This window comes from Anopheles marshallii, chromosome 3, assembly GCF_943734725.1.
Source record: "Anopheles marshallii chromosome 3, idAnoMarsDA_429_01, whole genome shotgun sequence".
Taxonomy (NCBI): domain Eukaryota; kingdom Metazoa; phylum Arthropoda; class Insecta; order Diptera; family Culicidae; genus Anopheles; species Anopheles marshallii.
The window spans coordinates 1909528-1925364 of record NC_071327.1 but is presented as its reverse complement, the minus strand read 5'-3'; the positions used below and the strand labels follow the sequence as shown (position 1 = coordinate 1925364).

The following is a 15837-nucleotide window of genomic DNA, read 5'->3' as shown; positions in this document are numbered from 1 at the left end:
TTCGATAATTCGAAACGGTGGTCATTTTTCCCGAGCACGACGTCGGGTGTTCACGCACGCGCTGCTCGCTTGGGGGGTCTGGGGCAAGATTTATCAGCTGACACTTACGTCATTTGCCATTATCATTTCTTCGCGGTTTATGAAGGAGCAGAACCAAAGGCGTATGCTTCCGTGTGTGTGGGAAATGCACAACTGGCAGTGTGTACAACAGTGACAAATGGTGCTGTTCATTTCCATTATAATTGATTACACGGTAAATTAATGCTTTCAAATGCTTACTTTAGATTAAATATTCACGAATGCAGTTGCTCAAGACAACGTTATATATTTACAATCAATATTAAAAAAACTAATTGCCTTAAAGTTGTACATAAATTCAAGATATAGTAAATGCATGTATAGTTGTACTACACGCCTAAGTAACTAACTCTGTTAAATGAAGTTAAATACCTATGTCGTTGCCAAAAGAGGTTAAAAAGAGTGGGAAAAATGAAAGTTATTTCCTGCTACCTTTTGCTTTTTAATACCTTGTGTAAGTATATTATACCCCCGCACGCTGCAATGTCAATGGTATGTGTTCATAATTCACAACGCCTGAAAGTATGCAATCGCTTTAATGTTTGGGTTTATTTTTCAGTCTGCAGGGTGTAGAAAGACACACCTGCAAAAATTCTCCAACCACCCACCGTGTGTCTTGTAATTCAAATGAAATAAAATGCTTACATATTGCATACCTCCAGGCGTGTGCCGTACTCACATCTACAGCTTCATTTTTATCAGTTTAGCTAAGTATAAGAAATCCCGGTTGGAAAAAAGTAACATATAATATGGTAACAAAAATATGGACCAATATACAACTGTTTTGTAACTGAACATGAACAAAATTCAATTTCGTTATATTGGACTGTTCACTACATATTCACAACAGACTCTTTGCATGAACATATAACAATGCGTAAGGGGAAATATTTGGGATAGAACGAACTCAGTATGTTTTGCATACAATCTTTATTACTTGAGGTATAAACATGAGAAAGGCATGCATGAGACATCACTTATTCAAAATGCCAACTTGGACAGCTGACAGAAATGGCTCTGCCACTCACCAAGCTTTAGACAGCAAAAAAAAAGCCAATATCGCCAGCCCACAAACAAACAAAAATGATTGCTATACTAGAAGACCGAACAATAATAAACAAAAGATAAACATCTCACAACTTCAATCATTTGTCTCTAACGCCGCGACTCACTCTCCATTTCCCATCCGATGTGGGGATGTGTGGATTATTAAGATTTCTCTTTCGTGTCAAATGCTTTCAAGAGTGGAAGAAAGTTCCAGTTCCCTTTTACCCTCACACAGCTTGGCTGGAAGTGATGCGGAAAAACTTTCCTTCCTCCGTGACACATTTATCAAATGTCTTTATATGGCAAGCTGTTACGGCGGAAGGAAAAATCTTACGCGCACTGTGACGAATCCTGGCAGCAGTACGATGTACGGTACCATTCGCCTCCGACTGGGTCGAGTTAGCCACCTGAGCACGCGTGGAAGGGTTTGTTTCGCAATCCAGATTTGACTATTTATTTTTATTCTCTTCCGTCTTGATTATGGGAAACTGTTACTTACTGTTGGTTTGCTTTTGTTGCTTCCGCTTTACGTGATGGTTAAAAGAAACCCAGTATTCCCAGGGACCACTGAAGGAAGTGGATAAATTTACGACATCCCTTTACGGATACGCTCCTGATTCGTACTTTGCAAGCGTAGCATTAAAGTTCTTCCCAGCGAAGGTTTGCGTGTACAGATCTCGTTAGAAGGGGTGTGTAGAACTTTTGGCCCGGGAAAACGGCCCACATTTGCCCCCTTTGGACCAACCGGTGACTGGGTGGAACCGGGAGGTGGAAGGCAAACTAAATAAAAGCTCAGCTGTGTTTATGTTTCGTGTTGTCCTTCCGAGCAGCGAGCAGTACAGCTCCCGACCGCTTCGAACTTCCGGTGCTTGCTGGGGAACGATGATGCCACCTCCGATGAGCAACCACATAACCGCAGCTTCTGTTTAATATTAGCATAAAGATAACGATCGTACGTTCTCTCTCTCTCTCTCACTCTCGCTCTCGCACGGTGTGTTATCCGCAATAGGGTTGTGTGAAGGCTTTGGCCTTCGAGTTTTCCCGTCTGGCTCGAACGGCTTAGTGGTAGCGCCATTTTTCTTTCGCTCCAAGAGCACAACACATCCTGGCCCCGCTGGTTGCTGGTATAAAATTCATATCCTTCCGTTTGTGTTTCAGGACATCCGATTCATTTGTGCCGCACAGCTCCCGTCGGTCGGTTTTCCTTCCTCGACGATCAGCGCCTTTCACGGCGTATTTTCTTTTCCAGAGTTTATATATTTCCTCCACTTCCTTTCTTTAAAGAAGACGAAGCGCCTTAGCGAACGAATGTAAACTTCTCAGGACGCCACGGATATCCTTTTACACGCCTTCAAAGACTTTCCGATCAAAGACCCGGCGCGCTAGTAGAAGCATGATGGCGTTCGTTTGGTTTGAGGTTTTTTTTGTGAATTATTTTCCTTTCTTTCATTTTAGTTATCTTTACAGGAGGTTGATTGTTGTTTGCTCATTACTATTCGTAGCAACATTGATGGTGGGGTCATTGAGCATAATAGGTGTAATAACCGTGCAGAAAAATTGCTTGCCTGCCTGAAGGCGTTGTCGTAAAGGATTCTATTAAAAACTATAGTTATTGGAGCGACGAACACTACTTCTAGGATATGAATATTTGTGTATGATCTTTAATATGAGCCTACGTATGGAGGTTATCATGAAGCATTAATGATTTCAGAGATAAGCACCTTTAAAACGCGTTTTGGAATGATTATAGTTAAGAATTGTTTAAATCATGTGAGAATTTGATCTTGAAACGATTTCATAACACATTTGCCTCTGAAAAGCATATAAATTTCAGCAAAGAGCACACATTCAAGTGGCTGAAGAGGTTGGAAAATAAAGCAAACGAAAAACAAGAAACGCAACATTTCTGAACGGGTATGCTTGCGTAATGTTGCTTGTATTTATGCCACATTTACCTTCGGTCGACCCGGGGCAGGAGCAAGAAACAATATCGCTCTGCCGTATCCCCCACGGGACCATCGATACAATTCCCACCAGCCTCACAGCGACGCCACATCACCAACATGTGATGTATGAAAAGACAGCAAGAAAGGTTCTCTTTTTCCACCTGCAAACCTATCGTTCACGCAGAAATACAGCCGTGGTTTTTTTTTGTATGTAACCTCCAGCTGATGGAAAGTAAACTGAGGAAAAACATTTTGTAAAAACTCGTGCTCAACTGTGGGAATTGATACTAACAAGGAAAAGCATAGAGGTGGAACTGAAGCTAACAAGCGAAACAGTCACTACGATCGAGTGGAATGTACTAACAAACCACCCAGCAAGAACAACAAAATGGGGAGAAAAACCATAAGGTAAAGGCAAAAAGAGCGAGCGAGCCTTTCACTACAGTTTTTCCTCGATGCATACATACACACACACACAGGCACACAGACCCCGGCAATTCCGTTTCCATTTCCGCATGCTGGCAAAAAAAGGCTCTCATTACATATGAAACTTGTGCCGGCACACTGTTTCAACTATGGCGTCCTTGAGAATGGAAATGGCACTGCTAGGTTTTGCTAGGCCAGGTGCTTATTCAACTATCGGCATCCATCCAGCACCATCATGGTGGCTGTTAGAGTTCCAGCAGATGTGGCAAAAAAGTATAAGTATACTCTACTAGATGACGATGCTTTTACACTGCAAATGTAACAGTACGAGGTATTGGAGCCATACGTACTGTCCGGGTAGTGGACTTATAAAAACTGTTCCACCTTTGCATCGATGGAGACAAATTGGTAAGAAGGGGTTTTTTTTGTGTGAGCTGTTGTTGGTAACCGTAATAGAACATTCTCTTATATCAAAGGTTAGATCACCGTTCGATCGGAGTGACTGTTTGACCTGTAAAAGTAGGTAAGGTTCCTTCTTTTGCTTCGTCTTCTAACATTTACTCGTAATTTTGAACTGAATTCTAACTGCTAAAGGTTACTATGAATTTTAAGCCATATTGATATTGCCTGTTAAAATGTGCATGAATTAGACACGATTATTAAAATGCTACAGACGAATAGAATAGAAATAAATCATCATGTACTAATTTAAACTGCAATAACTGCAATGATTGTAAAGAGGATCTATGTTAATGTTAATGTTAATTTGAAAAATCTATTGTTGCAATATGGATTACTAATAACTCTAGACTAAATCATGACACATCTCTTGGGGGTTGCTGGAGGTGGACAATATTTTGCATTATTGCTTAAATTAAGTGAAACAATTTACAGTACATTTTACGAAACGTTCATGTATTTTCTTCCTTACTGTACCTGCAACATTTTTGGAGTCGAATTTCTTAAGGATTCCTATCGCTTCTCTCTTCTGAATTACGTATAGCAACACAATCCAACTGAATTATAGCGTAGTTAAGCTGCTTTAATTCTCTGCTATGTCTTTGAAGCGTCGGAAACCCACTACCATAGCGGAATATTTTAACACACAAATAAAATTCGGTTTTACGATACAATTTCCATCTCGACCAACTGAAACCTGCATTACAAGAGCCAAGCAAAGGCGCATACATTTCTAAAGTGTGTAAATAAAAATTGTGCACACGTGCACACATACATGTGGCTTAATAAAAACACATAGCTTCTACTAGGAATTCCATCTGAAATTACGATCCACCAAAACACCATCCATGTATCCACCAGTAGCGAATAACCAAGCAGGGAAATTCGTATATGAACGAGGAAGCATCGCAAAAAGAAAAACGCAATCTCCCATCAAAACAAACCCTTCGGAATACCTTTCCGCACGGACCCGTTGAGGTCCTTTGGCCGAGTAGGGTTGTGGGGGAGGCCACAATCGCGTGCACATTAAAATGTGTGCCCTCCCGCCGAATGTTTTGCTTATTTATGGAGATTAACTTTTTCCGGGGTGTTACACTGCTGCAATCTTTTACCACAGTTCGGTAGCCATCATGGTAGTGTTGCGAATAGCACTGTGCCACTGGCTGGGTGGAGGGTGATATTTAATTTCTCCGAGATAAACTGGTTCCGTTTTTCCGGGATTTTCCAACCAGGGTCGATGAAGGGAAGGACTATGTGTGTGTATGTGGGGTTTGTTGTGGTTTAACGTCCGCTCAAAACTGAGCGTCGCTTGGCTTTCAACCTCGCAGAACGGACGGTACAAGAAGCATGTTGGTGTTTAGCTAACGCTTACGCAACGTATCAGGAAGTGGAAACATTCCAACCGACGGCGGCGAGTACGAGTGAACGGATGGACTAAACGGAAGAGTATGTCATGGCATGTGTTTGCATATTGTGTGCTCATGTGGTGAAATGAAACATAAATCCGCATTCTGGAAAGCGACGAGTTGAAGGTAAATACCGCCGTACAAGCCACTATGCGTCTCCATTTGTGCCATCTCCAGTGCTTCGTTCTTCTATTGCTCCAACGGCAGTGTGAACCCCAAGGAGAGGGTGAGGTCACTGATTAATTTTCCCACCATAATACCTAAGCTTTCGAGTCATCGTTTGTGATTCGCTTAGTGGTGTTCATTGTTTTTGTCTTGCTCAGATATGCTTTCTTATTTCGTAGACGCATTCCGCCATCTGTACTGCAAGGTATCGGCCAAAGATGAGCCAACAGCCAGCTGAACTGTGAGCGGCATGGAGAGAGTAAAGAAAACTCCTCCTAACTACGAAGACGAAACGCAGACAAACACCAGTCGGTCTCCAGAGGTAATAGGAATGTGACAATTGAGAAATTTAATAATGAATTTATTCTCTAGACGTACCGGGATGGGGTAGGTAGGCCCTGGTTGCCCTGTTCCCTTCTCACAGGCACAATCCCAATGAATGGTGTGCCAGAGCTCGAACACAAGCTTGGGCAGGGGAGCACAAAAGTTTGAGAAAATGGAAACACACAAGAACAAAAACCAAAGAACAAGCAACAGTAGTCGCTGTATTTGGTTTAATTAAAAAACTCCATTTTGAGGTGGAGGTCCACCGAATTAGATGATTGTGTGCTGGTTGTGAGTGTTTGCGAAACTGATGCAGTGCGCTAGATACTGGTGGGATTTGGTACGGTAAGGCTTTGGAGCACGCATCGAGCGCATGGAAGCTTCCGTTTATTGGGTGCTTTTGAAGTTGGATTAGAAAATGCTAGTGTTGCGTATTTAATGAAAAGGATCATCATTTTACTTGTGTAGCTTTTGAGAAGTACACGTATTTACATAAATATATATGATAATTAAGCTCATGTATAATTCATTTGATTCCTATTACCATACCATTGTTCATGCAATCTCTTTCAAAGTCCTCTCCAAATAAAGTTGTATGGCCTACTTTTGGAGTGGAATTACTATTTTATATAAAAAAGTCACATTGTTTTCATTCAGTTTGTTATCTTCCATCAAACCTTTGACATTAAAAATGCAACACAACCCACCGAGCAATCGCTTCCACATCGCATCAACGACAACACAAATCCAATAATACCTTTCATTATTGTGGCTTGTAAGCTGATTGATCCAAATGCAACCCAATGCTGATGGATGCAATTTTCTATTCAATAATAATAACTTTGCAGTCGCGGACGAATTGATGCAAGCGGACAAAAGAATATTGGAAGTAAAAAAAAAACTTCGAATGGCCATTCGACGTCCCACTTTTTCCGTGCTGGATCAACAAAATGACCACCATCATCATCATTTGAACCGTAAAGCATTGTGGCTTTATTTTTCATCTTCAAGCACAGAAAGGTTATGGAGGAATGGTAATGTTATTATAGCTATACTTTGATGAAGGATACGTTGAATTCAGGACTTTCAGTAGCACTCACTAATGCTCTCGCTCAACCGATCGGTGGGAGGTATGCATTCCAGGAAGGGCACTTGGGATTTTCTAACCTATTCTACCAAACCCAACAAATAAACCGGCCCAGGGTGGTGGTTCAATTCGAATTAAAAAAGCACCGCTTCATGTTAAACAGAATGAAAAAGGCCACTAGAACTGATCTCGAAGGCGAGACAATCTATGCTTTAAGATAAGAAAATAACGAAAAGTGTGTAAAGGCCTCACTAAATGCATGCCAAATCACTGTCCCCATCGGTAATCCCTTTTTCGTTTCTGAGAGTTTTCTTTCCTTATGCGTTTATGTGTGTGTGTGTGTGTGTGTTTAAAAGGAAAGGCATGTTCAAAATGAGAAACAAAAGAATGTAACCCGCTCGCCATCGCGTCGCTGCCCTGCATCCGGAAAAGGGTCTCACCTCTTTGCGCAATGAAAAGAAAAGCTCTCTGGAGGTCAGCCAAATGCTTGGAGTCACTCCGAAAAACTTACCAAATATTCAATTATTATTCTGTTTTAAGATACGATTCGTTGTCCCTTATTTTCTTGGCATTGTGCGTACAGATAGGTCCAGTCAGACACCCTCCCCATTGTGAGGTTATTCAACTTCCATTCAACTCGTGCCGTGAGGTGCTGGCTGCAGTAGGACAAAAAAGGACTACTCGATTACAGTGATTTTAAGGACCGTACACCATTTCCGTACAGCAAAATCTGTTTGGGAAAAGTTTTTTGGATCCCTAGAATGGTATTAAATTGAAAGAAAATGCAAGTTCATACAGGATGTTTATAGAGGATGCGAGAATCACCAAAGGACTGATATGTTGAGGATTTGATTTGCACAAATTCAATGTAGTATTTGAGGGATTTAGTACTGTGGCTACATCATCTGACTCTCGTCCTTTAAATGTTGATCCGATTAATTTCCTTTTACTTCTATTGCCATCCAAATGTAGCATCGCCAGGTAAACTATCCATCATCTTACTGACTGGCATAGACTACCCATTTGCACCTTTCGTCAACAATTCCGAAAGCAACTCCATCACTTTTCGCACAAATGATCAAAGCTTTTCCTCCTTCTTTTTACGCTCTGTTCGGAATCCTCTCTAATATGGGGCGTTCGGTATTGTTGCCCATACTGGGCTTTTTTTGGAATTCCACCGTGTGTTACTGTAGTCGACGGCAAAGGCACATCCACTTTACCAGGTTATAGTATGTCCGTACCATGCCGACCAAACGGCGACCATCGATTAAGCCCAGCGATTACATTTTTATCGTCAGCAATTTGACTCGACCCGATGGGGGTGAACGAAGTCATCTCCACCTCCCTTCCAATAAACGTGGTGCTCGAGGCTCTTTCGATCGTTACGACTTTTACTACGCCCATGTGAGGGGAAAGGGCTGTGGGCAATTGTGTCATTCTATTTATTGGTCCCAATTTGCATACCTTGCTACTCCCCATAACGTCCGCTCTCCAACACTCAACACTCCATAGCAGCAGGGTGAAAATTAATGACCCACCCACAGGGGCAAAACCGATGGAGGCTGACATTTTACAGTGGGCTCTATTTTTAGCCACCGAGTGATGTGTCATCAATGCCATCATTTGGCTAGGGAAAAGTTGCTTTCGATGCTGTTCACCCGCCAGCGAAGGAAATTTAGAGGAAAAGTCCCAAAAACAAGCTGTCCAAAAATGCTATTAAATCCGTAGCATTGTAGGCTGAGTTCTGTGGTTTTTTTTAGCGGAGATGGAAATAAAAACCGTAATTTCACTTTTTTTCGTACGCTCGATAAAGAAAACCATCAAAAGTAAACAATCCTCCAAATTGTTCCATGGCGGGCGTGCGATAAACCGACGGTATAAGCAAAAACAAAAACATAATTTTTCGCTAATCTGTTTCTGGGCTGGCCACTAATACTTGTGAAGGATTTTTTTACGATTGTTTCAAACTTTCGGGGGTAGATTTTCGTGCCATTTTACTACCCAAAAACTTAGATATTTGATATGATTTGTGTGTCCAGCTTCAGCTTCAGCAAGTGGGCAGAGCAAAGACTCCACTCCACAAATCACTCTTAGTGGCGTGGAAGGAAAATATCATCCACACTTCACCGGTACGCAGGGACCGATCGTCACCCACTCAAGCATCACATTATGGTGAGCTGGTGGGAAAAAGTTTCTGCTGCTGGCCAATCGCTTCCTACAGCCTTCGCGAAGAATGGCGAAGCTTTCCGATGGCTGAACAGTCGGTGGCCAACCCCCGAAACTGCATATCCGCGTTGGCAATCAATATCATATTTAAATTAGAAAACTTTTCCCCCAAAGCACATCGCGACCATTCCATCGCACCCGAAACCGCTCGTCATGGGTTCGAAAATACGTTGAAAAGCGAAACGTTAACAGCTTGCCTTTACTACGTGCACGTTTGTGTGTTTTCCGTTGCGAGCAATTATTTTTTTCTTTTTTGAGAAGCTTTTTTCGTTGTTTTAAAGGATGTTCAAAATTTTATGTCCCTACGCGCGAAGCTATATTGTGTCGGTTCGAGCAAGAAGCCCGACGTGAGTAATGGACTGGAACCAGTATCAAGCAGCACCAGTTAGCAGTAGCGTAAAAATGCGTCCCGGTTTTCACGGCCTTCGGCAGCCACCCATTTGCACCAAGAAACGGGACGTGTTGTAGCATATTTTGACGCACCAACGGTTTTCCAACGGTTCCAGGCCACTGTAAAGTCGTTCTGTTGCGAGCTTTTCTGAAACATTAAATATACACTCGGGTGGGATTTTTTCGGAGGGTGGTTTGCGCATCCCATCGGGCATCGGGTAAGACATTCCTTACCATTGGAGTCAATTTCGGGCATTTTTATGATTCGCATAGCGTGAAATATAATCGATACCAGTTGCGGGAAGCAGGATGTTGTTTGTTTCTGGACGGTGGTGGTAGTTTGTTTTTGTGAAATTATTTACGTAGATAGTCTTGGGGACATGTTGAGATTGTTATGCTATTTTGTCCTTAATATTAAAGTTGTTTTCGTTTCGTGAGAGGGAAATTGATTTTTGTTTAAACTCCTCAATATATGCAATATATATTCGAGGCAAAAAAATTGCATACCTTTAGGCTCAAAAGCACAGGAGAATGCTTTTAATGGCCTTAGTAGGCGGTAACGAATAGAATGTTCAGGTAAACATTGAAATTATTGAAAACAAAACTCTTGTCGTGGTAATTTTTCGGATTTTAATTAATTTGCAATGCAAGTAGCATAAACAGCAAAGAAACGTTCTAAAAATGAAAGAAAATGACACCAAACAAACAGACGAAGCAAATCCCTTAAGCGCTTACGCTAACACGAAAGGGGGGAAAGAAAGAGCGAGTAAAAGAGAAGGAAAACATTCATAAATCGTTACCGTTGCTTTCTTAGCAGAAAATCCATGTCCTACACTACGACAACATCGCCAAAACCTAAACCGACACCGAGAATCGACCGAGAACGAATGCACTCAGCCGTCCATTTCCATTTCCATCGTCAATCGACCGGCGAATCTGTGGGCCCTTCCAACATCCAGAACTCAACTCTACGTGTTTCATTTCTTTTCACTTCATCCCATGGAGATTCATCTCAGGGGAATAGGTAGCGTAGAGATTGCGGTGTGGGCCGCTGTTAGTGGTCATTCATGTAGACATCGTATTTCGTATTAGCTTTGTTCTTTTCGTGTGTTGTCATTTTCTTTCCCATTGCTTGCCGCCCAACAAACGACAAACGATGGCCGGGGAGCTTAATCGGGAAAGTGAAGGAATTGGGAGCAAAAAAGTAACTCATCGTAATCACGCCGAACCTGAAGTGTGTCCCGGTGAAAGCCTGTGGGGGTGCATGGGGTAGGGTGAGTGATGGGATGAGTAAAGAGAGGAAAGACAGAAAAATACAACAGCGTGTCGGTATTTCTGCCAAACGATTAAAGAGGCAACTGGCTGGTAAATACAAATAAGGGTCGATATTTTAACATTTTTCTGAATGAACGCGCACCGTTTATTGATATTTCATCTGCAATAAAATACTTTTAAATTGGTACGAAAAATTCCCTTCATTTGGTTAAAAATTTGAACTGCTTTCGTCGATGCAACTTTAGGAGCGAGCGATAAATTATTCACGCAAAAGATGAAAGCTACCCGTAGGCTCGAGCCACGAACCACGAGACCGAAAATCATGCCAAACTTAGAGCCTTTCCAGCCGCCAGTGTCCTGGCAAATGTGCTGTGCAAATATGAACCATCGGCCGGCACATGAAAAGGCACAAAGCCTCCAACAGATCTAGGTTATTGGTGATTTTCCAAGTTTGGTTTATCCTCCCACCCCACACTAACGACTCCCCACACTGAGCAAAAGGAAGTGGGAAAATGAGAGTCCCCCCAGCCCTCCCGCTCGGTGTTGACACCCTCCCACCCACGGAACCGGAAACCGAACAAAAAGCCTGGGAAAACCTTGTACAAACGCGTGTGTTGTTGGAAAATATTTGATTTTCCCACCCCGAAGCTCTAACTTATTCCCGCATCGGAATGGGGGTAAATTCCGACCAACTGCCACGTGGAGTAGGCTCGATCTCGGGGCTCGCCTTCTGGACATGCCTTCTTCTTCATGCGACATGCGCTCCGGGGAGGTCATGCGACGCTTTGCGAAGCGATCAACGCAGGACGGAACCGGGAACAGGGAATGCACAAAAATTGCAAAACATTAAAAATCAGCATACCGAGCAAAATCGAGTGCCGGTTAGTGGGAGATCAAGCAGTGTTTCGGGTGTTTTTGCGTATCGATTTTCGAGTCTGTTGGTTGGGTGGCTCGCCTGATGTCTGGCAAAATCTCGGCTCCGGGTTTGTTGTTTTTCGGGGGTTGCCAAATGCTGTACACATTCGGCTGTGCAAACTGCAGCTGATGGCGCACGTACGAATGCCAGGGATTTGGCATGTGGGTTCAGATTGATGGTGAAAAGCGGACCCAAATATTGCCAGGTCACGAACGAATGTGGACCCAAACACACCATCCTTTATCTTGTCAGTGTTTTGTTGAGTTGTTGGGGAATTTGTTTGCTGAAACTCATGAAGTTCAAGTTCGAGTGGGAATCGTTTAGTTCCATATATCACATTTTAAATTGTTTCAAGACTTAACGTGTGTCTAGAAGAGTGCAACATTCTCTAGATTAATAGCTATAAATTGTAGCATTTTCTTCTGTCTTCATTCATTCGGTGCTTCGTAAACATTAACCTACATACACCGGAGATGGCCATTTGGTACCCTTTTCATTAACGCGTGTTTTGCAAACGTGAGCGCAATAAGTTTTTCCTTTCCCTTCCCCGCCGTCCAATCCGCAGCACACATACAACCACACACTTGCACACGTACACGAGGGCACGAGGCACCGCACATTACTGCAACGGAAACCGAGCACTGTGTCACGTTTGGTTCCATCTCACCGTCGTCGTCGGTTCGTTTTCGTTTTACTGCACACAACATGCACACGCACACACATTTCATTCATTTCATTTATTCATTCATCGATCCGTGCGGTGGAAAAATCACATTTTTCTTAACAACCAGCATCCACATCAGCTGAAACGGGGGCCCGAACCCGTTTAGGGGATTCGCATTCCACAGCACACGCACGCACACTCCCCCCCACAGAATGGGGATGTATTTTGTTGTTGTGCCATGGAGCTTTTCTTCAGGAATTTCCCATAACAAACACACAAGCACACATACACACACAACCAAAGCACACATTTGCTGGGTTTTAATGCATCCGAGTAGGCCTTATTCGTCGGCCTCCACTTTTGCGGGGAAAATTGTTGCTGCTGCTATTGGTGCGCTTCTCAGCAGTGGATAGCCGTCATTTAGGCGACTTGTAATCATTATGCGGAGTTTAATTTATTTTAAACAACTAATCTTCATTACAACTCACTACACTCGCTCGATAAACAATCGTTATGGTATAAAGCCCCAAAAAAGAAACAAAATAAGGACACCCAACGTTACCTTCCCGGACGAACGGACCGCGGCCGATAAATCCCTGCAGCCTATGCAACCCGCATCACAACTGAACTGTTCGTCGAGCAAATGTCCAGTTTTGTCTGCCGTATCGAGTGCCGTGGCTTGAGGGGCGCATGCGCACAGCTGAAAGGATGAGAGACCAAGTGCATTTCTGCATGTTGGTTCTATCCTTCTCGTTTTGTCAACAACTTTAACTAATGAAGGGTTTGTTTTTAAAATTTAGCACAATTATAGACTCGTTATTATAATGACAAAATGTCCTCAGATTGGATCCAGTATTGAAAAATTTATTCCATTAACCATAGAGACAATGCTTTTGTTTTACACACGCTTACGCCTGCACGGAAACACTTGGTGCTGAGGAACGGCTTGGGACATTCTCATAGTCGCGTGGTGCAAAGAAGACTTCCCGCTCGACGCCATCCTTAGTGATGACACCGATGCGGCAAACACCGCCGGAACTTCCATCGTGATACATCGCGTGGAAGATCGATTTCTTCACAAACTCTACGCACGCATCCCGAGTCATGCCTTCACGATAGTTTTCCTTCACGAAGCCGTAAATGTACGAGCTGCCCGAACCACCGATGGTGACACTCTGGCGAATCTGCATGCCGCCCACCGGGACCGAGTAAACTTGACCGCCGTGTTTCGCATCCCAACCGGCAACGATAATACCGGCCACCAGTGTATCGCGATAGTTGTAGCAATACTGACGGAACTCGTTAGCAGCATCCTCTACCAGCGGATCCTCGCCGGTCTGATTCCTGTCGGAAGAAATGGAAGAGAAAAACACATGAGAACTCTCATGATGATACCACATTTCGTGTGCGGTTCCTTACTCGTGATAGTTCAACGAATAGGCAACGATATCAGCAATCGCCTGCGTATCGGCAGCCGAACCGGAACGGCAACAGTAGATTTTGTCTGTTAGCTTCGTAAGCTTATCTGTCACCCGGTTCGCTACGTAGGTGCCGGTGCTGGTACGTGAATCGGCACCGACCACTACACCGCCATCGAACTCCACAGCCATAATTGTGGTCTGGAAAGAGAGATGGATTTATAAGTCAATCGAAACCTGCACCATCATCACCGTCATAGGTTATGTGTTCCACTGCCGGGAGTTGCAGAACAGGAGCGATGCGAACAACACGCATTTTACTTACACCAGTGCTGTGGTGAGCGTTTCTCCAGTCGTTAGAGCAATCCGAGTCCATGGTGAGGGTTTGCAGATTCGGTACAAGACGAAAATCACTAGAAACAAGAAATTATTCGCTGCAGCGCACTGTTGCGTTCCGTATTCAATTTGTTTGTTGTGTGTGCTGAAGATGACAGGCAATGACAAGCATAACTGAAACGTCACTTTCACGTGACGTATGGTAAGACGTTTCATCAGACGTAATGACCCAAGTAGCGTTTTGCAAAACAGTGCGAGCTTGATTTTCACATTTTTTTTCGCTCGTTTATTCTTTATTCCATGGTTGGTTGAAACTCAACCCAGATCGGTAGAGAAATGATAAAACATAACATTAATAGTATTGATGATCTGCAAAATTAAAGTGGGTAATAATACAGAAAACCGAGGAAATCTTGAACGGTTTCCGCACTGCATGTGTTTCAATGGAATGAAATGGTATCCTAGAAATGAACCAAAATTCATCATCTGTTTTGGTTCCTAAAATTCGATCTAAAATTAGAATACTGCTCTTCTGACGCCATTTCGACACAAAGCGTTTAGTAGGAAAACCAAAATGGCTGAGTACGTAATAATTTTATATTATAGCACGATTGCACGCTATAATTATAGGAAACTGTATAACAAAACGTTTGAAAAGGATAATCACAACATCCTGTCATACGGTTCTGTTATAAAGTTGTTGCAGAATTGTTCTACTCATTTTAGTTTGATCGAATTCCACTGCATGTCGCTAACCGTCCGAATAATTTATTGCAGTTTTAATAAAGCAGCGCAATATGGTAGAGCTCTACCTAGGAATGATACAGAATTATAAATCAGATTCGTTGGAATTAGTACAAAGTCTGGAGGACATAAAAAAAATGATTAAAACTCTTTTTTCCGTATTATTATTATTACTATGACGGTACTTCGTGGCATTTATTCATTCATTTAACTAAATAATTTCTAAACATTTTATGTAGAATGAAGCTTTGCCGATCGTAAAAATACAAGAATCAACTGCAGCAATTGAAGTTCTTGAATGATAAGGAACACTACGAAAACAGAACATGTGTAGGGTAACAATTCTCCTTATTTAATAGGTAATACGCCCAGATGGAATGAAAGGTCCACGGTAAGGGGTTAGCAACAGAGCGATAATTGTGCCGGAGGATGACCAAAATTAATGTTTCGTAGAATTACTCGTTCGGAAACTGTGGGTTGTGGCGCAAAGGATGTACAATCATAATAGAGGTTGCGGTAAAGCTGATATCGAACCAAGTTCGATAAGGCAACATCATAATTTACGAGGCCATATGCGAGCAATGTTCGGGAATTGTTTCTTGGACGTGATAGTTTCTGTCACGGCCCGGTTGCCTGAATGCTGCTGCACGTCCTCCCTTTGGATATGATTGCAACCACCACTCGTTCGCCTAAACTTCCGCCTTCCTGAGGCGCTTTTCCAAAAAAAACAATCAAAAAACAAACCCCGGGAAAAGCTTTTCCACCCTCGAGCCGCCAGCCCGATAATCGATGCGAAACGGCATGTACAAATCGTAGGAGGACAAATTCTTCCACACATGTGTTGTGGGGCACTACGCGAAATAACATGTTCCCGGCCAAAGTAACGAAAATCGAAAATCCGCAAAAACTTTTCACCACCCAGGAAAAGTG

General features: G+C 42.8%; 1 protein-coding gene across 1 annotated transcript; it reads right to left on the bottom strand.

Moving 5' to 3' along the window:
• Positions 1-13317: 13317 nt before the first annotated feature.
• Positions 13318-14203, bottom strand: LOC128711396 (proteasome subunit beta type-6). The gene is made up of 3 exons (XM_053806266.1): positions 14153-14203; positions 13829-14028; positions 13318-13753 (listed from the first exon to the last, which is right to left on the bottom strand). The coding sequence occupies exons 1-3, from the start codon at positions 14201-14203 to the stop codon at positions 13318-13320; spliced, it is 687 nt and encodes a 228-aa protein (XP_053662241.1).
• Between the last annotated feature and the right edge of the window lie 1634 nt (positions 14204-15837).

Coding starts and splice junctions, on each gene's coding strand:
- LOC128711396 (XM_053806266.1), bottom strand. CDS start 14,203: ATGGACTCGGATTGCTCTAACGACTGGAGAAACGCTCACCACAGCACT. Junction 14,029..14,152: donor ACGCTCACCACAGCACTGGT/GTAAGTAAAATG, acceptor CTCTCTTTCCAG/ACCACAATTATGGCTGTGGA. Junction 13,754..13,828: donor TATTCGTTGAACTATCACGA/GTAAGGAACCGC, acceptor TTCTTCCGACAG/GAATCAGACCGGCGAGGATC.